General features: G+C 42.6%; 1 protein-coding gene across 10 annotated transcripts in view; it reads right to left on the bottom strand.

The window, feature by feature from the left end:
- LOC132894101 (protein FAM13A-like) overlaps positions 1–16,199 on the bottom strand; it is an 88,665-nt gene extending 72,466 nt beyond the window's left edge. For 8 of the 10 annotated variants that reach the window (XM_060933395.1, XM_060933396.1, XM_060933402.1 and 5 more), the window contains exon 1: positions 15,979–16,199. In XM_060933395.1, the coding sequence (XP_060789378.1) occupies positions 15,979–16,008 (30 nt within the window). In that variant the 5' untranslated portion in view covers positions 16,009–16,199. The remainder of the gene's footprint in view (positions 1–15,978) is intronic. The other 2 variants (XM_060933399.1, XM_060933400.1) reach the window with 1 other exon arrangement.
- Positions 16,200–20,645: the final 4,446 nt, after the last annotated feature.

Raw genomic sequence — 20,645 nt, 5'->3', positions numbered from 1 at the left:
CGGGGTACACCCTGGACAAGTCGCCAGGTCATCACAGGGCTGACACATAGACACAGACAACCATTCACACTCACATTCACACCTACGGTCAATTTAGAGTCACCAGTTAACCTAACCTGCATGTCTTTGGACTGTGGGGGAAACCGGAGCACCCGGAGGAAACCCACGCGGACACGGGGAGAACATGCAAACTCCGCACAGAAAGGCCCTTGCCGGCCATGGGGCTCGAACCCGGACCTTCTTGCTGTGAGGCGACAGCGCTAACCACTACACCACCATGCCACCCACTTTAGTCAAATATCGGTCACATTTTGCGCAATTTTTTTTACCTTGCGCAATACCAGAAAAATTCAGTTGAAATCGAGCCATTTGAGGCGAATTGGTCCGCCTCTGAAAAAACTTGGCATTTGGATTTCCCGGGAAACATTGATTTTTGTGACGTCGCGTGCGGGACGCCTCCTTCTGAATCCTACGTCAGCACTGGTTTGTTTATGAGAAAACGACCTGGTGGTTTTCTGCAAATTTCTTCAACGTTATCGCGTAATTATTAAAATGGTTAACAGATGTATCGTAGGAGGGTGTAGCAACACCAATCTTGATGGGATTAGTACTCATCGTTTCCCACATTGCGCTCAGGTGACAATTCCATATTTCAATGCAGAACTGCTAGCTGCTAAACTTGGTCTACACAGGCTGTGCACTGAAACCGTGCAAAGCTCGCGCAGCCTGCTGGCGCTTCCGCAGGTGACGTCACGAATCTGGCTCCAGACTCCCTTGGGATTTTTCCAGACGCGTTTTGTTGTTTTATTTTTTTCTGCTGTAGACAGACGACCTTGTGCAAAATACCCTTTCTGGATGAGTGTGTAAAGGGACATTCTTTCATATAAAAAAAAAAAAACGAATTTGGTCCAGGATATGCACTTTAAAGTCATTCAAATTCCGTAAAGCTGCTTTGCGACAATGTTTATTGTTAAAAGCAGTATAGAAATAAACTTGGCTTGGCTTAACTTGACTAATATCCTCTCTCTCTCTCTCTCTCTCTATGCATACCGTATGTGTGTAACTGCTGGATTGAATACAGTGAGCTGACAGATTATTAGGTACACCTTTGTTACTGAGTATATGTAATGGTGGCGTGTTATTTAATTAATCGTTGAATTAAACAAGATTAAATTCAAACAATGTTTTAGATCTTATCAGACCAAGGATGCGTTATCCTAATGAGCTTCATGGGCAGCTGCCCAGGGCCTCGGCCACTAGGGGGCCTCGGAGGTAGCGAGATCGGAAAATATGAAACGATATTTTCAGAACTTTTGATCATATTGATAACATTTTTGATGCATTTCGCCACCCGTAAGGAAGCCCACCTTGTCCCATCGCATAAATCACCCGTCATTGTCAGTATGATCACTGTCCACCATGTCTTCACACGCTACGCCAGCTTGAGTTCAATGATTTAATTAATGACTTCGCTTTCCAGAAAAGCGCCCTTGTAAGCTGACCCATGGCTGTCAAACTGAATGCGCAAAGCTGTGTGCCACTGCTGTTTGGGACATTACGTGTGTGAAAGGATTAAATGTTTCACAGCCTAACATTTTGAGATTTATTTCTGAGAAGCAAGACATTTTTCTTTCTTTGTTATCGCTCTGTTTTCACAAGTTAAAAGTCGCCTGGATTCCAAAATGAAAATGAACGGTTATATACCAAATGAATGTTCTTGTTCTGAATACTAAAGAAACTGTTGTAGGCCGAGGTTATGTTCTTGACATGTTGTTCATTGACTCACTCATTCACAGGCTTGTTGAGGCTAAACTTTAGTTAACCAGACTTGTTAACCGTGATGTCTGATGGATTTTTTCCATCATGCAATTGCCTATTTCACCATTGCTTTTTCTCGATTAAACAGGTGTTGATGGATATAAAGTGTTATCGTTCAATAGTATTTCTAATTGTGCCACTGTCATTATTTAAGTTTCTGGGCGATTCTATAATTTGGGGTACATTCCATGTCCGCTGATGTTTACTGATGTTACTGACTATTAAAAATCTTTTTTTTCTCTGGAATTTCACATTTTAAGCATGTATACACATCATGCAATATAACTATAAAAACATTGAACATATTTTTTGATTATTAGTAATTAAAATCTATCATGATATTCTTAGAGTTTTCATTTTTTCCATGTCCGATTTCCTGTTTCACTATTTTGTGTTCAAAATAAAGCATTAAAAAACATCAAAGTCAATAATATTATTTTATAATGTTCTTAAGGGTGTAAGTACTAGGAGAAAATAATAATTTCATATTACATTTTAACATCTTAATACTTAAAATATTAATTTTACTGCTGTCCGCAAAATTTATGTCAACTAAGTTACTAACAAGACTCCCTCGCTGAAACCCAAAAATGGTTTGCTCCAACACCATGTGACCAGCCCTGTGTGGTGACGCCTTCCTCTCTGGCGGGCATTTTGAATGCATCATGGTGAGTCTCCTCTAATTTTCTTCAATATTTGATCTAAAATTACATATGGTCTGGGAGTATATTAATTAAGCGTCAACTAAGTTACTCATATAATCATGGGTTTTGATGTTTCAATATTTTAATTAACTTACCTGATTAAAAAAAGCTGTTAACCTCTTTAAGAAAATGCCATGTGCTTAGCAATGCTACATTAGCTAAGGAAGTTATGAGACAAAACATGGAAATTGTCAACTAAGTTACCCAGACTGGGTAACTTAGGTGGGGTTTACATTAGACCGTATCAGCGGATCATCAGATTAACGTTTTTAAAACGATTAGCGTGCACACAGCAACACCAATACACAATTCGCGTGCACATAGCAACGCCAATACACGGATACGCTCGGCTCCGCAGGCATCCTGCGCTCCAAATCACTCCGCCCTGAACAGCGAGTGCCCTCTGGAGGGTGCGCACTCCGGCCCTGCGCAGCTCACAGAGCGCGCGAGTGAAGTGCACGAGCCACGATTCGGGACTGAGCCGCTGTGTGTGTGATCCCAGCGCATATCACTTACTACTTGCAAGTGGAAGGATGGCAAGCCTAAAGACAATCATAACTACACAATGGGCAGTATTTGCATCAGTATTTGCAGTATTTTCATACTTTTATACTCTTTAATGAAAGGTGATACAAGGCGGAAGTCCGCGCCGTTTTTCAGCAGTCGCGTCACATGACCAACGCCAGCGAATCAGGAAGGTGGATGTCACAGTGACGTTGTCCAATGACGACGCCAGCTAGAGCTCAGCACAGCGTATCCGCGTATTCTCAATGTTTACACAGCACCGGACCAGACACGATCTACAGTGGTGCTTGAAAGTTTGTGAACCCTTTAGAATTTTCTCTATTTCTGCATAAATATGACCTAAAACATCATCAGATTTTCACACAAGTCCTAAAAGTAGATAAAGAGAACCCAGTTAAACAAACAAGACAAAAATATTATACTTGGTATTTTATTAATTGAGGAAAATGATCCAATATTACATATCTGTGAGTGGCAAAAGTATGTGAACCTCTAGGATTAGCAGTTAATTTGAAGGTGAAATTAGAGTCAAGTGTTTTCACTCAGTGGGATGACAATCAGGTGTGAGTGGGCACCCTGTTTTATTTAAAGAACAAGGATCTATCAAAGTCTGATCTTCACAACACATGTTTGTGGAAGTGTATCATGGCACGAACAAAGGAGATTTCTGAGGACCTCAGAAAAAGCGTTGTTGATGCTCATCAGGCTGGAAAAGGTTACAAAACCACCTCTAAAGAGTTTGGACTCCACCAATCCACAGTCAGACAGATTGTGTACAAATGGAGGAAATTCAAGACCATTGTTACCCTCCCCAGGAGTGGTCAACCAACAAAGATCACTTCAAGAACAAGGTGTGTCATAGTCGGTGAGGTCACAAGGACCCCAGGGTAACTTCTAAGCAACTGAAGGCCTCTCTCACATTGACTAATGTTAATGTTCACGAGTCCACCATCAGGAGAACACTGAACAGCAATGGTATGCATGGCAGGGTTGCAAGGAGAAAGCCACTGCTCCCCAAAAAGAACATTGCTGCTCATCTGCAGTTTGCTGAAGATCACGTGGACAAGCCAGAAGGCTATTGGAAAAATGTTTTGTGGACGGATGAGACCAAAATAGAACTTTTTGGTTTAAATGAGAAGCGCTATGTTTGGAGAAAGGAAAACACTGCATTCCAGCATAAGAACCTTATCCCATTGGTGAAACATGGTGGTGGTAGTATCATGGTTTGGGCCTGTTTTGCTGCATCTGGGCCAGGACGGCTTGCCATCATTGATGGAACAATGAATTCTGAATTATACCAGCGAATTCTAAAGGAAAATGTCAGGACATCTGTCCATGAACTGAATCTCAAGAGAAGGTGGGTCATGCAGCAAGACAACGACCCTAAGCACACAAGTCGTTCTACCAAAGAATGGTTAAAAAAAGAATAAAGTTAATGCTTTGGAATGGCCAAGTCAAAGTCCTGACCCCAATCCAATCGAAATGTTGTGGAAGGACCTGAAGCGAGCAGTTCATGTGAGGAAACCCACCAACAACCCAGAGTTGAAGCTGTTCTGTACGGAGGAATGGGCTGAAATTCCTCCAAGCCGGTGTGCAGGACTGATCAACAGTTACCGGAAACGTTTAGTTGCAGTTATTGCTGCACAAGGGAGTCACACCAGATACTGAAAGCAAAGGTTCACATACTTTTGCCACTCACAGATATGCAATATTGGATCATTTTCCTCAATAAATAAATAACCAAGTATAATATTTTTGTCTCATTTGTTTAACTGGGTTCTCTTTATCTACTTTTAGGACTTGTGTGAAAATCTGATGATGTTTTAGGTCATATTTATGCAGAAATAGAGAAAATTCTAAAAGGTTCACAAACTTTCAAGCACCACTGTAGATTGAATACGTGGACCCTGGCGGATTCCCGTTTCCCGGCGTTTTAATGTAAACGGACAGTGCATCCGCGAAGAAAACGAGACAGATACGGTCTAATGTAAACTTGGCCTTAGTTGACAGGCAACTCCAGTGCTCTCTGACATCAGTAATTTTCACTACATCATTGTCATTATCAGTCTGCCTATCTCAATGAATACTGTAGTTAATAGAGTGCATCTTACTTTTTCACTATACAAGTTAATTTAGTATTTTAAAATCTATTTTAAATAGGTGTCAGCAGCTGAGAAACAGCGCAAATACAGGGCTCGAAGAGATATTTTACTGTAACTGAGTTACAGGGTTACTGTTGCTTATTTCCTTGTCACTGTTTTATCCATCACCTTGCCTATGAATTTACTTAAATGATCTTTCATTAAATTTCATACTACCTTAAAATAACACGGTACTGGTTGTTTAATGTGTCCTGTCAACTAAGTTACTTGTGTCAACCGCATTACCTCCATCGTCAACTAAGTTACACTTACATTTGTCAAGTTAAAAGAATGAAAATGAGGTCTATAACATAACTTGATGATTGGTATAGATGTGACCAGTTGTGAACTTTGGCAGCCTTTTCTTTAAATTGTGAAAATGACTGGTATGGCATTTTTGTAAATGAAAAAATCATGGTCCTAATAACAGTTGTAGTCGAATTACTTACATACTGGGGGAAATTTTAATGAATAAAATATATATATATTTTTTAAATATTGTATATCTGGCAGAAAAGACTAAATATGTCTTCAAATCTAATTTTACTTTCCGCCAAATGATTGAAATCATATCAGTTTGTCCGTAACTTAGTTGACAAGCTTGGAAGGAAAAACGGTTAATGATTAAGCTTTGCAACAACTGGATATGTTACCCTGAAGGATTATGCTAACTTGTAAGACTGCTTGATTCACTGAAAAACAATGTTTTTTAATTTTTTTCTTACGGCGAAATGTACCCCAAATTATAGAATCACCCTTCTGTGTCTAGTTAGACAGGCACGTCTGAGGGGGTGAATTTGCTGAGCGCAGTTGACAACAGGCGGGGGTGGGGCCTCGGGGGGGTGTCTGCCCAGGGCCTCGGCAAGGGTTAACGCGGCCCTGTATCAGACCCCTGAGCATGCAATTATTAAACCGTTAAAATATTACTGCAGAATTATGTATTTTTCAAAACACTCAGAGATTAACTTTATATCTTCAATATCTTTTTTTGCTGATATAAAAAGACGACAAAAATGATTAAGTTTTAGCCCCTGTGAGACATTTTTTGTCCCTCTGACTGTAAAGCTGTCCATCTGCTGCTGTAATCATAAAGACCTCTCAGGACTTTTCCTCAGTCTGAGTAGCGTGACCAGACTGAGTTGCGTGTCCCCAGTCCCGACAAAGGTCCGTCGGGACGCTGAAATGTCCTGGTTTACACCCAACACTAACAAACTGTCCCGGTTACAGCGATCATATATAGCCAACGAGATGTCAATAAAGCTTCTAGCAACTCAGCATCAATGTGCGCGTGTGCGCAGTCAACCTTACAATGTATCTATTTGTACAATGTTACAATATAGAGGCCGCGTTATAACGGGGTTTTTTCGCTAGCGGTTGTCAACTACTACGTGACAATGCCGAACGGATGAGCGCTGGGCGGAGATGTTCGCGCACTTCAAGAGTAGGGAGATTCCTTACAGCAATGTCAGCCAGCTTTGCCATGTGCCTACCTGGCACCAATGCTCCAGTTGAGCAAATAGTTTCACTCATGAGCAACACCTGGACTTGCGAGAGGAATCGCATGACCGCGCCTACTCTCGAAGCCTTGCTCATTACCCGGGTCAATTTCGACGATACTTGCTTGCAGTTTCACAGCAGGCTCTCGGGCAATAAAGCGCTACTGGAGCAAATTCACTCATCATGTAAATATATGCAATAAAATGGCATCTTCTTTAGGGTGGGCGGCTGTGTTTCTGAAACATTTTTTGTTGTCTTTCATCTGTCTTTAATCTGTATCACAGATTGTCTTGACTTGTTTGATGCTGTTGTCAACTCAGGAAACTGTGGTTGGTAGAAGAGAGCAACTGGACTTGCTTGAAAAATCTTGAAGACGTTTCGCCTCTCATCTGAAAGGCATCCTCAGTTCTGTCTGACTAACAGGGAGTATCAAGTATTTATCCTCTCATGGATCATCATAGAATCCGAATCAGAATGCTGATGGCTGCATTGTAGGTGGCTGATAAAAGATGTCTTAGACCCCCACCTCTGTTCAGTGATGGTCGTTCCAGGTTGACAAAAATGAACGAACCTCTCTGGCTAAGATGTCTGCCAGTTTTCTGGAAGTCCTCTCATACTCCCGCACCAGTCTTTCAGATGAGAGGCAAAACATCTTCAAGATTTTTCAAGCAAGTCCAGTTGCTCTCTTCTACCAACCACAGATTACTATGTACCTGGATGACTGAGTATCTTCACAGATATGTTTCTACGCACTTTGGGATGAGATCCCTTCGACTGGTGCGGGAGTATGAGAGGACTTCCAGAAAACTGGCAGACATCTTAGCCAGAGAGGATCGTTCATTTTTGTCAACCTGGAACGACCATCACTGAACAGAGGTGGGTGTCTAATGGCGTATTCACACCTACGTTGTTTGGTCCGGACCAAACGAACCAAATTTCCCTTGGTCCGGACCTTTTGGGTTGGTCTGAATACAAACCACCGAACTCTGGTCCGGACCAAACAAGCGGACCGAGACCGAGCTGCAAGGTCGGACTCGGTCCGGACCAAAGGAACCCTGGTGCGGACCTTTTGGAGGTGTGAAAGCAGACCGGACCTAATGCGACAGTTTTGCTTTTTTGTACCTCGGGAGCTTCCGTTGTTTGTCGAGCATTATGGGAAACAGAGTCTTGACACTCCACCGCAAAGTGCAAACACTGTTTCGGTTGTCAAGGGAACCTTACAACAGTCGTTCAGTCATTCAGACCAGTGGTAGGCTAGACTACAGAGTACAAAAAATGAGTAGGGGGCAAACGTGGGCCGAGGAAGAAACGCGTACCCTTGTGGATATATGGGCAGATGTCCACATATCTGAGCTTTCGGAGAGAACACACAAAAATGCCGACGTGTTTGCTGTATTCAGTGAGAAAATGAAGGAGAAGGGGTTCACGCGCTCCCCAGAACAATATCGGCTAAAAGTGAAGAAACTCCGTCAGACCTACATTAAAATCAGGGACATTCTTTCAAAAAGTGGCGGTACTAGCGACTTACTAGCGACACCACATAGAGACACCCCCGGGGGTGGTAGTGCGCAGCCGTCCTTATAGATTACCCGAACACAAAAAAAAGGTGGTTCGGGAAGAACTTCAGGCCATGCTCGAAATGGGCATCGTCAAGGAGTCCCACAGTGACTGGAGCAGCCCGGTGGTCTTGGTTCCCAAGGCCGACGGCTCGGTCCGGTTCTGTGTGGACTATAGAAAAGTCAACGCGGTGTCTAAATTCGACGCGTACCCAATGCCTCGTATTGATGAGCTGCTCGATCGACTAGGCACGGCTCGCTTTTACTCGACACTGGATTTGACGAAGGGATATTGGCAGATCCCCTTGACTCCATTATCCTGGGAAAAAATGGCCTTTTCCACACCGTTCGGCTTACACCAGTTCGTCACACTTCCGTTTGGGCTGTTTGGGGCGCCCGCTACGTTTCAGCGGCTGATGGACCGGGTCCTCCGGCCCCACGCCACCTACGCAGCCGCTTACCTAGACGACATCATTATTTATAGTAATGACTGGCAGCGGCACCTGCAACACCTGAGGGCCGTCCTTAGGTCGCTGAGGCGGGCGGGTCTCACTGCCAACCCGAAGAAGTGTGCGATTGGGCGGGTGGAAGTACGGTATCTGGGCTTCCACTTGGGTAACGGGCAGGTGCGTCCCCAAATTAATAAGACAGCAGCGATTGTGGCCTGCCCGAGGCCCAAGACCAAAAAGGGGGTGAGACAGTTCCTGGGGCTGGCTGGCTATTATCGTAGGTTTATACCTAATTATTCGGACGTCACCAGCCCGCTGACTGACCTCACTAAAAAGGGGGCGCCAGATCCGGTCCAGTGGAGGAACAGTGCCAGCGGGCTTTCTCTGAGGTAAAGGCTGCACTGTGTGGGGGGCCACTTTTGCACTCCCCTGACTTCTCTCTCCCTTTTTTGTTACAGACGGATGCGTCGGACAGAGGGCTGGGAGCCGTTTTGTCCCAGCGGGTGGAGGGAGAGGATCGCCCTGTCCTATACATCAGCCGAAAGCTGTCAGTGCGTGAGGAGCGCTACAGCACCATTGAGAAAGAGTGCCTGGCGATCAAGTGGGCGGTCCTCGCCCTCTGTTACTACCTGCTGGGGCGCTCTTTCACCCTCTGTTCGGACCATGCGCCCCTCCAGTGGCTCCACCGCATGAAGGATGCCAACGCGCGGATCACCCGTTGGTATCTGGCACTCCAACCCTTCAACTTCAAGGTGGTCCACAGGCCGGGGGCGCAGATGGTCGTGGCGGACTTCCTCTCCCGCCAAGGGGGGGGGGGGGGGGGGGGGGGGGGGAGTCGGCTGCGGGCCGGATGGGCGCCCGGCCTGAGTCGGGCGGTGGGGGTATGTGGCAGCGGGGGCGTGGTCAAGCGCCGGTCTGTGACAGGAGGGCGGAGTCGGGGAAGGTAAGTGGCAGAATCGCGACACCTGAGGGTAATTAACCTGTATTTTGTGTGTGTTTTCCCCAGTAAACCGCACCCTACTTAAGGAGGGAAAGGGAGAGCGGAAGGGAGCTTCTTCCCCAGCAGAGACGACAGTGTGTGTGCGTGCGTGTCTCTGACTGTTGGTTTATATTGTGAGACTGAAAAGTTCGGCAATAAAGCCTTCTGTGAACCTTGATCTCTGTCCTGCCGTCCTCTGTGCTCCACCCACACGCTATTCTCGCTACAGGGTCATCCATAATTTACATCATTATCACGAGCGTACAAACCGTACGCGGGGGGGAGGGGGTTAATGACCAGGTGTACACTTTTTAAAAATGAAAAAATGATGATCCGTCAATCAGGGGCGTATCAAGCTTTCCAAAAGTGGGGGTGTTCTGGAATGGGGAAGCCATATCATTAGAAATCGGTTTATGGCTATATACACGCCCGGCGTGTACACTGCGATGTACTGTCAATGACCGATATGGAACTTTTTCATACCCATGGTCCATGGATGCAAATGAAAGGGAGGACAGCAGAAAGCCTATAAATCCAGTTGACTCCAGCCAAGTTCTACATTTCATGCAGAGATCTATGTTGGGTTTTGGTGTTGTTACTGCCAGGGCTATGTAATTATTCAGTAAGTGAAGGCAAAAAGTATTGAGTGATAATTCTAGGTAACAGGATACTGTTCTATAACAGAGATGTCAGTACTGCTGCCTACACTGGTACACAGTGATATAAACAAAACCAAAAACTTCACATAGCCCAAGAAATCATACACCATCATGCATAACAGTTTGGACTGGGATCGCTTTGTGTGAGCAGGAGGCATGGCTAATCAGTTCATGTTGGAGAAGCGCAGCATCCTGGAAGGACCTCTTTAGTATAGCATTCAAATAAGACGGGGCAGTTCCTGCTTTTAATGTCTTTAATTATTCAAACTCGTGTACAAAACTTGTTTGCATCATGCATTACATCAGGTTTAATGCATAAAATTTGAAAATGATGCAATAGACTACACATACAACAAACACTTAATGGCCAAATAACATTACTGTACAACAATTATTGAACATTCATTCGATTTGAAATGCCTTTAAATCTCAATTGAAAAACTCTTCTAAAAAGTGATGAGTTATACGACAAAAGAGGACAGCATTAATAGTCCTATGGAAATTAACACAATCTTTTAGGGCATGGCACCTGGGACAACTGTTTGAACGACGGCATCGCAAGCGCTTTGAGAAGGGTCTGTCTGCAGAGCCGCAGAGCCAGGCACAGTAAGCACCGCATGCGACGTCAAACCTGGAACGGTGAATCAGGAGCGGTAAAACTGGTGTTGGCTCTGCAGCTCTGCAGACAGATACTGTATTATTGAGTGCTTTCGGCACGCTACGCAAACTGGCTATTATATTCACGCAACTGCTGATTGGTCGGGTGAGAAAAACTGTTTTGAGTCCGTTGCGTGGCTGTTTTTTGTCTAACGTTATGGCAGTAGTTTACTTCCTTGTTACACATTTTATAGTAGCTGTATAATTTTCATAATGATGTCATTTTAATCTGACAAAAGTGCGGGGGATGAAATTGTGTTTCAACAAAAGTGGGGGGGATGAAACGTACGCATCCCCCGCGGGTGATACGCCCCTGCCGTCAATGTGCGAATCGGCGGCCGCCATGTTAAAAATTTCGCGCCACATCGGTGTTGCCAGCTAGCTCGACATGCTTTCTTTCTTCAATACAACAACAATGGCTGACCCAGATTTTGACCGCATTTATAAATTTGTGAAGAGCAGAAATACCGCTATTCACAAGACTCCTTCAAACGAGTACGAGCATTTATTGTTTCCTGCATACATCTGAGAAGCGGCAGGAGGCAGTTAGGGCAGGACAGGCTGCTTGGAAAGAATAAAAAACGAACGTTTCAAAGCCAAAAGGCAACAGCTCCCCTTAAAAAGACAGTCCCTAATTTTCATAAACAGACCCTCCAGGATGTTGCGATTTGCAAATTCAACCAATCCCCGCGAACTCAGGGCGGTGTTGCAATTATATCCAATCACCGCAACTTTCCCGCAAATTTGACCAATCATTGGCGTCGTCTTGAGGTGACATTGACAAACTACCTTCCACCTGTGTTATGTTTACAGTGAAGGACTGTGTGCACTTTACATTTTTTTTTTTACGTAATACAAGAAATTAATGGATGCCAACATTTTTGCCAAAATGGTATTTTATTTTCCATTGTTTAGGCAGCTTCAGCATCATACTGTGAGATTCTGTTCAAATTGTTTTTTCTTCTATGAAGCCTGAGCCATTTATTTTATTAGTTTATAATTATTGTTTAATTTAGTCTTCAGGAGAGACTGCCTGCACACAGTACTAGTATTAATAGTTTTTTTTCTTACATGAAAGCTGAGGCATTTATATTATATTTTAAGGTAACTTCATGTTGTGCTGTGAGGTTCTCTGCACTTTAACTTTTGAACCAACAGGTGCATTTGGATAAGTAAAGCCTATTTTTCTGCATTTTTGTAGTCCTGGTAATCTTTTATATTGGTAAAGTTGTATATAGGACCATTTCTCAGGTGTCTTTGTTTTTTTAATCAATAGTTTTTCAGTAATAACTTAATATTTAACATATATCACTCAATTTTAATCACAAAAAGAGAAAATCGCAACAATTCCTCGCAACTTTCACTTCCTCCCGCAATGTAATCGCAACAAAAACCTAAAAAATACCGCAACTTCCATCGCAATTTTTTGGAAAACCCCCCGCAACATCACAAAAAAGGCCCGCGGAATCCTGGGGGGACTGTAAAATAAATCGCCTGCTTTCTATGAAAACTTCTGGACCCGTCTTGTGTCTTCTTTTCTTCTCTTGTGAATCTTTGTATTGTCCTGTCATCCGATTTTAATAAAAAGTAATACAAGACATGGTTTTATTTTGAATTCCTATTCCACGTAGATCCATCATTTTTTTGTCCGATAATGTACACTTTTGGGGGGAGGGAGGGGGGGTTGCTCAAAAGTCTACTCTTTGTAGACTCATGATCGAGTAGAGTGGGGTAATACGCCCCCGGCCTGTTTTACCCAAAATAACCACCAGATGGCGCAAAGTTACATTTCTATTGTTGCTATGGACTGGCTTGACAACGGGGATATACAAATATCCACTGTGGATCGCATATCAGCAACGCAGTGGAGAGAAATCAAATTTCATGGTAAGCGATATAATTTTCAGATATCAGTAAAACTTTATTTAGATAGCTGCTATTTCGTCAGATATCACAGCTGTGTATGTGGTATGAGTAGACAAGTCAGTACGTTAAAAAAAAATACATTAGGTATAAAAAGTTGAATCACATTTTGAAAGTAAGACCCTTTTTTGTAAAAGTGTAGTCTGTGGGGTAAAACGCCCCCTTAATGGCGGGGTAAATGGCCCCCAGGGGGCATCGTTTCCTTTTATCATAATTACTGTATTTATAATATGTTAATGTAATGAATTCATTGATTCAATTAGCATTATTTATTGATGCACTTGTTCTTTGTTAATTCATGTTCAATCCACACAAAATTATATTGAAATTAAAATGCGAAATATAATAAAATAATGCATCTATTCATTAATTCAGGGATATTTTCTTGTTTGTTTCACATTATAGGCTTAAGTAAACACTTATTGCCCCACCTCAGGGGGCCTTTTACCCCACTGGGGGGGTAAAAGGCCCCCTTGGCACAATGCTTGTTTTTGTTAAAAAAATTAAGTATTAAAGTGCCATTCCACCATTGGATGTATTCTTTGGCATAAAATACAATATATTTTATGACAACATGACTAGACAGAGAAATCTTTTAGCTTCAAAATGATATATCAAACATCATTTTTTGACAACGACAAGTATATTAATTTTGCGACCAAAGTCACCTACCCTTTTAATTTCTGCGCGGTAGTGAAACGTGATGTCATCGGCAGGTTCCCCTTCTTGTGTACCACGTGTCGGTCTATTTTTAGACCAGGAAACCCCCAAAGTGAGAGAGTCATTTCTCCTCGTATATGGGGGCCAAAAAAATTGCGAAAAATTTTGAGTTAATCTTTCAGTTAGCTAGATTTATTGGTATTAGCTAGATTTATTGGTATTATTTTTATCGCGTTCTATCCGCCATTGCTGATAATATGTGCCACGTCACACATCACGTGGTACACAAGAAGGGGAACCTGCCGATGACATCACGCGCGGAAATTAAAAGGGTAGGTGACTTTGGTCGCAAAATTAATATACTTGTCCTTGTCAAAAAATTATGTTTGATATATCATTTTGAAGCTAAAAGATTTCTCTATCTAGTGATACCGTTTATATATGTTGTCAAAATATATTGTATTTTATGCCAAAGAATACATCCAATGGTGGAATGGCACTTTAAGGGGGTCTTTTTCCCCCACTCTACTCTAATGATGAAAATTATGGATGACCCCTAAGTTTTAGGGACTCCCTAAAGTGAATGACGCATGAAATGGAATGACAGCTAGTGATTTGAACAATAAATGGTCCCTTGTCATTCAGATTCTTATAAATGGAATAACGATTGAAATGTAGGTGGAATGACATGCTTTCAGCTCATGAAATGGAATGACATTGTTTCTAAGTGGAATGACATACTTTTAGGTTATGTTATCAGTGATATCACCTTTTACAAATGGAATGACAGCATTTCCAGGTGGAATGACATACTTTAAGCTAATGTTATCAGTGATATCCCCTTTTACAAATGGAATGACACTGTTTTTAGGTGGAATGACATACTTTGAATGTTTAAGCAATGTTATCAGTGATATCACCTATAACCTAACCCTAACCCTAGAAACAATGTCATTCCATTTGTTAATTTGATATCACTGATAACATTGCCTCAAAGTATGTCATTCCACCTAGAAACCTTATCATTCCATTTGTAAAAGGTGATATCACTGACAACATTAGCTCAAAGTAAGTCAATACATATAGAAACCCTGTCATTCCATTTGTCTCATCTCATCTCATTATCTCTAGCCGCTTTATCCTTCTACAGGGTCGCAGGCAAGCTGGAGCCTATCCCAGCTGACTACGGGCGAAAGGCGGGGTACACCCTGGACAAGTCGCCAGGTCATCACAGGGCTGACACATAGACACAGATAACCATTCACACTCACATTCGCACCTACGGTCAATTTAGAGTCACCAGTTAACCTAACCTGCATGTCTTTGGACTGTGGGGGAAACCGGAGCACCCGGAGGAAACCCACGCGGACACAGGGAGAACATGCAAACTCCGCACAGAAAGGCCCTCGCCGGCTACGGGACTCGAACCCAGGACCTTCTTGCTGTGAGGCGACAGCGCTAACCACTACACCACCGTGCCGCCTCATTCCATTTGTAAAAGCTGATATCCCACCAAGCACCCACTAATCTTATCCTAGGGAGGTCTAAAACTAAAGATTTCGATCGTTATTCCATTTGTAAGAATCTGAATGACAAGGGACCATTTATTGTTCAAATTTACTACCTGTCATTCCATTTCATGCGTCATTCACTTTTAAGTTTTAGCCCCTGTGAGACATTTTTGTCCCTCTGACTTTAAAGCTGTCCATCTGCTGCTGTAATCATAAAGACCTCTCAGGACTCGTCCTCAGTCTGAGTACTGTCTGTCTGTCTGTCCTCTTCTCATCTCATCTCATTATCTCTAGCCGCTTTATCCTTCTACAGGGTCGCAGGCAAGCTGGAGCCTATCCCAGCTGACTACGGGCGAAAGGCGGGGTACACCCTGGACAAGTCGCCAGGTCATCACAGGGCTGACACATAGACACAGACAACCATTCACACTCACATCTACGGTCAATTTAGAGTCACCAGTTAACCTAACCTGCATGTCTTTGGACTGTGGGGGAAACCGGAGCACCCGGAGGAAACCCACGCGGACACGGGGAGAACATGCACACTCCACACAGAAAGGCCCTCGCCGGCCACGGGGCTCGAACCCAGGACCTTCTTGCTGTGAGGCGACAGCGCTAACCACTACACCACCGTGCCGCCCTCTGTCCTCTTCTACACCTGGATATTGTAAAGGTTCAGAGTTACTCTCCATTTTGAGTCTCTTCCTCATGCTGTCTCTCTCAGAGAATCATTCCCAGAAGTCCAGTCTCCTCTGACATGTTCTTTAGAGACTGACATCATGTATACCTGCTTTGAAATTGTACAGTAACAGTGTATATTATTTAAAAAAATAAGTCTTATACAAATACAACTGAACTGAAATTAAAAAAAAAAGCTGTGGGTTTAGTTAGAGACTCACACACAGTGATATTGAGGCGCCGGCTCCCATTTTAATCTCAGCTCCGCTCCACTCCACTGCCTCTTCAACATCAGGGCTTTTAGCTAACCAGCTAGCAACACCGTCTTCACAGCTCCACCAAACCGGAAACGCATTACAGCGCGTGCATGTTTTCAAACTGTGAACTCCGCTGTCAGCATCTTGGACAGAGCGCTCTTCTTTCCGGCACTATTGCCGTTGTCATGGTTACAGGTGCGCCGCTTGGATACACTTCCGGGAAGGTTTCAAAATGGCGGTCAATCCAAGATAAGCTTCACTTCCTGTCTGTAGCACCAATAACAGCGCGGCGGCTACAATTATCGATCTTTTAGCCGTTGCAAAAGTAGAAAAGACTTTCAGTATGTAAATTGTGTATGAATAATTACTCAAACTTCCACTGAAGAAAAAAACAGTTGATTCCTGATTACTTAGCGTATCTGATCACGTGACACCGTTCCACAATTATCGACATCCAGATGATTTTTTTTTTTAAATCATCGGTATGTGGTGCTAAGTTGGTCCAGGTTCGAGGGCCTTTCTGTGCGGAGTTTGCATGTTCTCCCCGTGTCCGCGTGGGTTTCCTCCGGGTGCTCCGGTTTCCCCCACAGTCCAAAGACATGCAGGTTAGGTTAACTGGTGACTCTAAATTGAGCGTAGGTGTGAATGTGAGTGTGAATGGTTGTGTGTGTCTATGTGTCAGCCCTGTGATGACCTGGCAACTTGTCCAGGGTGTACCCCGCCTTTCGCCCGTAGTTAGCTGGGATAGGCTCCAGCTTGCCTGCGACCCTGTACAGGATAAAGCGGCTAGAGATAATGAGATGAGATGAGATATCGATGTCGGGAAGCGGCACGGTGGTGTAGTGGTTAGCACTGTCGCCTCACAAGAAGAAGATCCGGGTTTGAGCCCCATGGCCAGCGAGGGCCTTTCTGTGCGGAGTTTGCATGTTCTCTCCGTGTCCACGTGGGTTTCCTCCGGGTGCTCCGGTTTCCCCCACAGTCCAAAGACATGCAGGTTAGGTTAACTGGTGACTCTAAATTGAGCGTAGGTGTGAATGTGAGTGTGAATGGTTGTCTGTGTCTATGTGTCAGCCCTGTGATGACCCAGCGACTTGTCCAGGGTGTACCCCGCCTTTCGCCTGTAGTCAGCTGGGATAGGCTCCAGCTTGCCTGCGACCCTGTAGAACAGGATAAGCAGCTACAGATGATGGATGGATATCGATGTCGGTGTTGACGTAAATGAAGAAGTAATTCTAATGCTTGATAATGTTTAACCGGTGTGAGAAAATCTTTTTATTCCACTTTCTACCAAGTATTTTCCTAGATCACATTTTGTTAATCATTCGTTGTCATTTACCAGTAAATGTCAGACAATTGAAATTGTATCCACATGAAAGTCCAGGTCAAAGGTCGCATGTCATTCCTCCAACCAAAATATAAAATGTCTTCTGATATTGTAATACGTGGTAGATATTTACAACAAACTGCAAAATAATATTTCCTGAATGAAATACAAAAATCTGAATATTTCAAGCATGTAATTTTTTTTTTATATGCTAGGAATTTATTCTGGTCTAATTCTATTTATCGCAATAGGATTCCAAATATTCTATAAACATTCCATTCTGTTCTGAATCAGAAAAAAATATTATAAATCACAGCACTTTAAAAAAAAAAAAAAATTTAAGTACTTCATCTACTTCAACAATGTTACACAAAGATCTGTCCATAACAGTTGTAAATGTCACTTAATTCCACAGGGTGTTGATAATGGTGGACACCAGTGAAAGTGATCGCTATTATCGACACCTCACACACGTGACTTCTCAAACGCGCGTTTAGATCCAAAATGGTGGCTGTCGAATGAAAGCGTAAGAAACAAAATAGGTTTTGATGAAGAGATCATGAAATATCAGTGAATTTGATCAGTAAAAACATGTCTATGATCTTTCCACCATGCTTACCTGTGATAACATACGGATTTTCCTCAAATTGCTGATCGTGCTTAAAAAAAACAAAACAAAACATTTAATTTCAAGTAATGAGCTGTGTCATCAGACGACAAGATCAAAGGGCAAGGGGGAGTCTTCCGGTTGATTGATTAACCAATAATAACTGCTGGAACTGAAACTCACCTTTGTAAAAAAATGTTTTTTAATTGGTAAATCTGAAAAGTTGTCGATAATTGTAGCCGCCGCTTTTTTAATAATAATAAAAAAATTTTATTCATCCATTCGGGTGGCACGGTGGTGTAGTGGTTAGCGCTGTCGCCTCACAGCAAGAAGGTCCGGGTTCGAGCCCCGTGGCCGGCGAGGGCCTTTCTGTGTGGAGTTTGCATGTTCTCCCCGTGTCCGCGTGGGTTTCCTCCGGGTGCTCCGGTTTCCCCCACAGTCCAAAGACATGCAGGTTAGGTTAACTGGTGACTCTAAATTGAGCGTAGGTGTGAATGTGAGTGTGAATGGTTGTCTGTGTCTATGTGTCAGCCCTGTGATGACCTGGCGACTTGTCCAGGGTGTACCCCGCCTTTCGCCCGTAGTCAGCTGGGATAGGCTCCAGCTTGCCTGCGACCCTGTAGAACAGGATAAAGCAGCTAGAGATAATGAGATGAGATGAGATTCATCCACTCACTAAGTATTTCCATTAACACTTGGTACTGTGTAAATATGGTGCAAAAGTTTGTACCCCCATTGTCCTTTGGTGAGTTGGGAGTATAAAGAAATAAGTCTTCAAAATATAAAACATTTCAGCAGACACACACAAAAAAACACACTGTTGTGGATAGTTAAGAAGATTTAGTGAAAACTTTCAGAAAACACAAAAACGAATGTTAAAGGACATTATCAACTCTAGAAACCATCATTCAAAAATGGATACTTACATGAAATAATATCTTCTAAAAGGTTTCAAACTGTTTACAATAATTCATTCTGTGAATTGTGAATGCGTGCTTTTTTTTTAACATTCATTCAATCTTAAGTATGAACTTGATCCCGGTTCGTGTTGCATTGGATCCGGAGCCGATCCCAGGAACACTTGGCACAAGTTGGGAATACACCCTGGAAGGTGTAGGGCACCATGTATACATTCATTCACACAATTCCGGGATCAGGTTACATGAATTCAGCCTGATCTTGACCCAATTTTATCGTAACCTGGCCCCTCTTCTCTTCACCCTGTACACCGCGGACTTCTGCTACAACTCAGAGCTGTGTCACATTCAGAAGTTTGCCGATGACACAGCCATCGTGGGGTGTATCAGGGACGACAGAGAGGAGGAGTATAGGAGCCTGGTGAGGGACTTTGCCGTTTGGTGCAACAGGAACCATCTGCAGCTCAACACCTCGAAGACCAAGGAGCTGGTCATTGACTTTGGGAGGTCCAGACAGCCTTGTAAGAGGCTGGCAACTGATGGGCCAATTGGTCTACAGGGTGAAGAAAGCCATCTTTGCTTATACTCCATAAAGTCATAAATGGAGGGAATTTTAAGGAGACGAACCTTTTAATTAGTTTTAAACACTATGAAAGTGTTGTAATGAAGTTTAGTGTTGCTTCCGGAGCCCCTCTGGGGACATTTTTTGACCAACTTCTTTTTATTAGTATGTTTCTTAAAAAATAAGAAATAAACAATACACATACACTAACATTTAAAATGGAAATAGAATAAAATGCCAGTGTTAGTTGGATAAACATTCAGACAGAAAAAAAACCTTTTAAAAATACAGTAAAAAAAAAAAAACTGCAATTTTTTTTTATCGTGACTTCAGTGACTGATTCTTTTTACATGCAGCATGAAAAAATATTATATATTCATTCTAATAGTGTTATTAAAATAAAGATACAATAAATAACATGGCCAGGGGCCAGCCTGAAAAGTCAGAGCTTTTGTCTGTACTGAATCTTATTTCTATTTATTTTATTTTTGTCATATTTGGGCTGCTTTTTGTACGTTTGGATAAATGACAGGATGCAAAACTGCCAAATTCAAATATGTCTGGTCCAAACATTCAGGCTATTTTTCATTGGAGGAGTTTTGCTCAGAACAGTTTTTCTAATCTGTTTGACTTTTTTTTTAATTATATAATATATAGTATATGTATTATACTATAATATTAGCCTATACATTATAAATTACACTAATATATTATACCATACATTATATATTTAAATAATATTGGCTGGCTTTGAGTGGTCTATCAGATATATTCCATTCAGCTAGCATGACATTGAACGAGTCGAAGGTGAGTAGCTGAATGGAATATATCTGATATACCACGAAAAAAAAAGCCAGCCATTATTATACAGACACACACTCTTCATATCAGCATTCTCAAAGGCCAACAGCAGCTTAACCGTGACACGGTGCTGTTACTGCAGCAGTTCAGTTACCTTCCAACCAATGTAGTGTTAGCGAAGGCTAATGCTAGCGCAGTCAAGCTGATTATTATTATTATTATTTTCCCTGTGTAATTTACTTAGTTACTTTTAAAATCAACATCGACTACACACAACGGAGCGACCTGGCAGCCAAAATTCTCTCAAAATCTTTCGCTTTTAATGAAGCCAACCTCACGGCCATGTTTGTTTACAAACTGTCACAGTCACTCGCTAGCAAGGACGTTTAACATCTCTGACATGTCTCTTTTCCAGTTTTT

The sequence above is a fragment of the Neoarius graeffei genome, chromosome 11, assembly GCF_027579695.1.
Source record: "Neoarius graeffei isolate fNeoGra1 chromosome 11, fNeoGra1.pri, whole genome shotgun sequence".
Taxonomy (NCBI): domain Eukaryota; kingdom Metazoa; phylum Chordata; class Actinopteri; order Siluriformes; family Ariidae; genus Neoarius; species Neoarius graeffei.
This window is presented reverse-complemented; position numbering and strand designations above follow the sequence as displayed.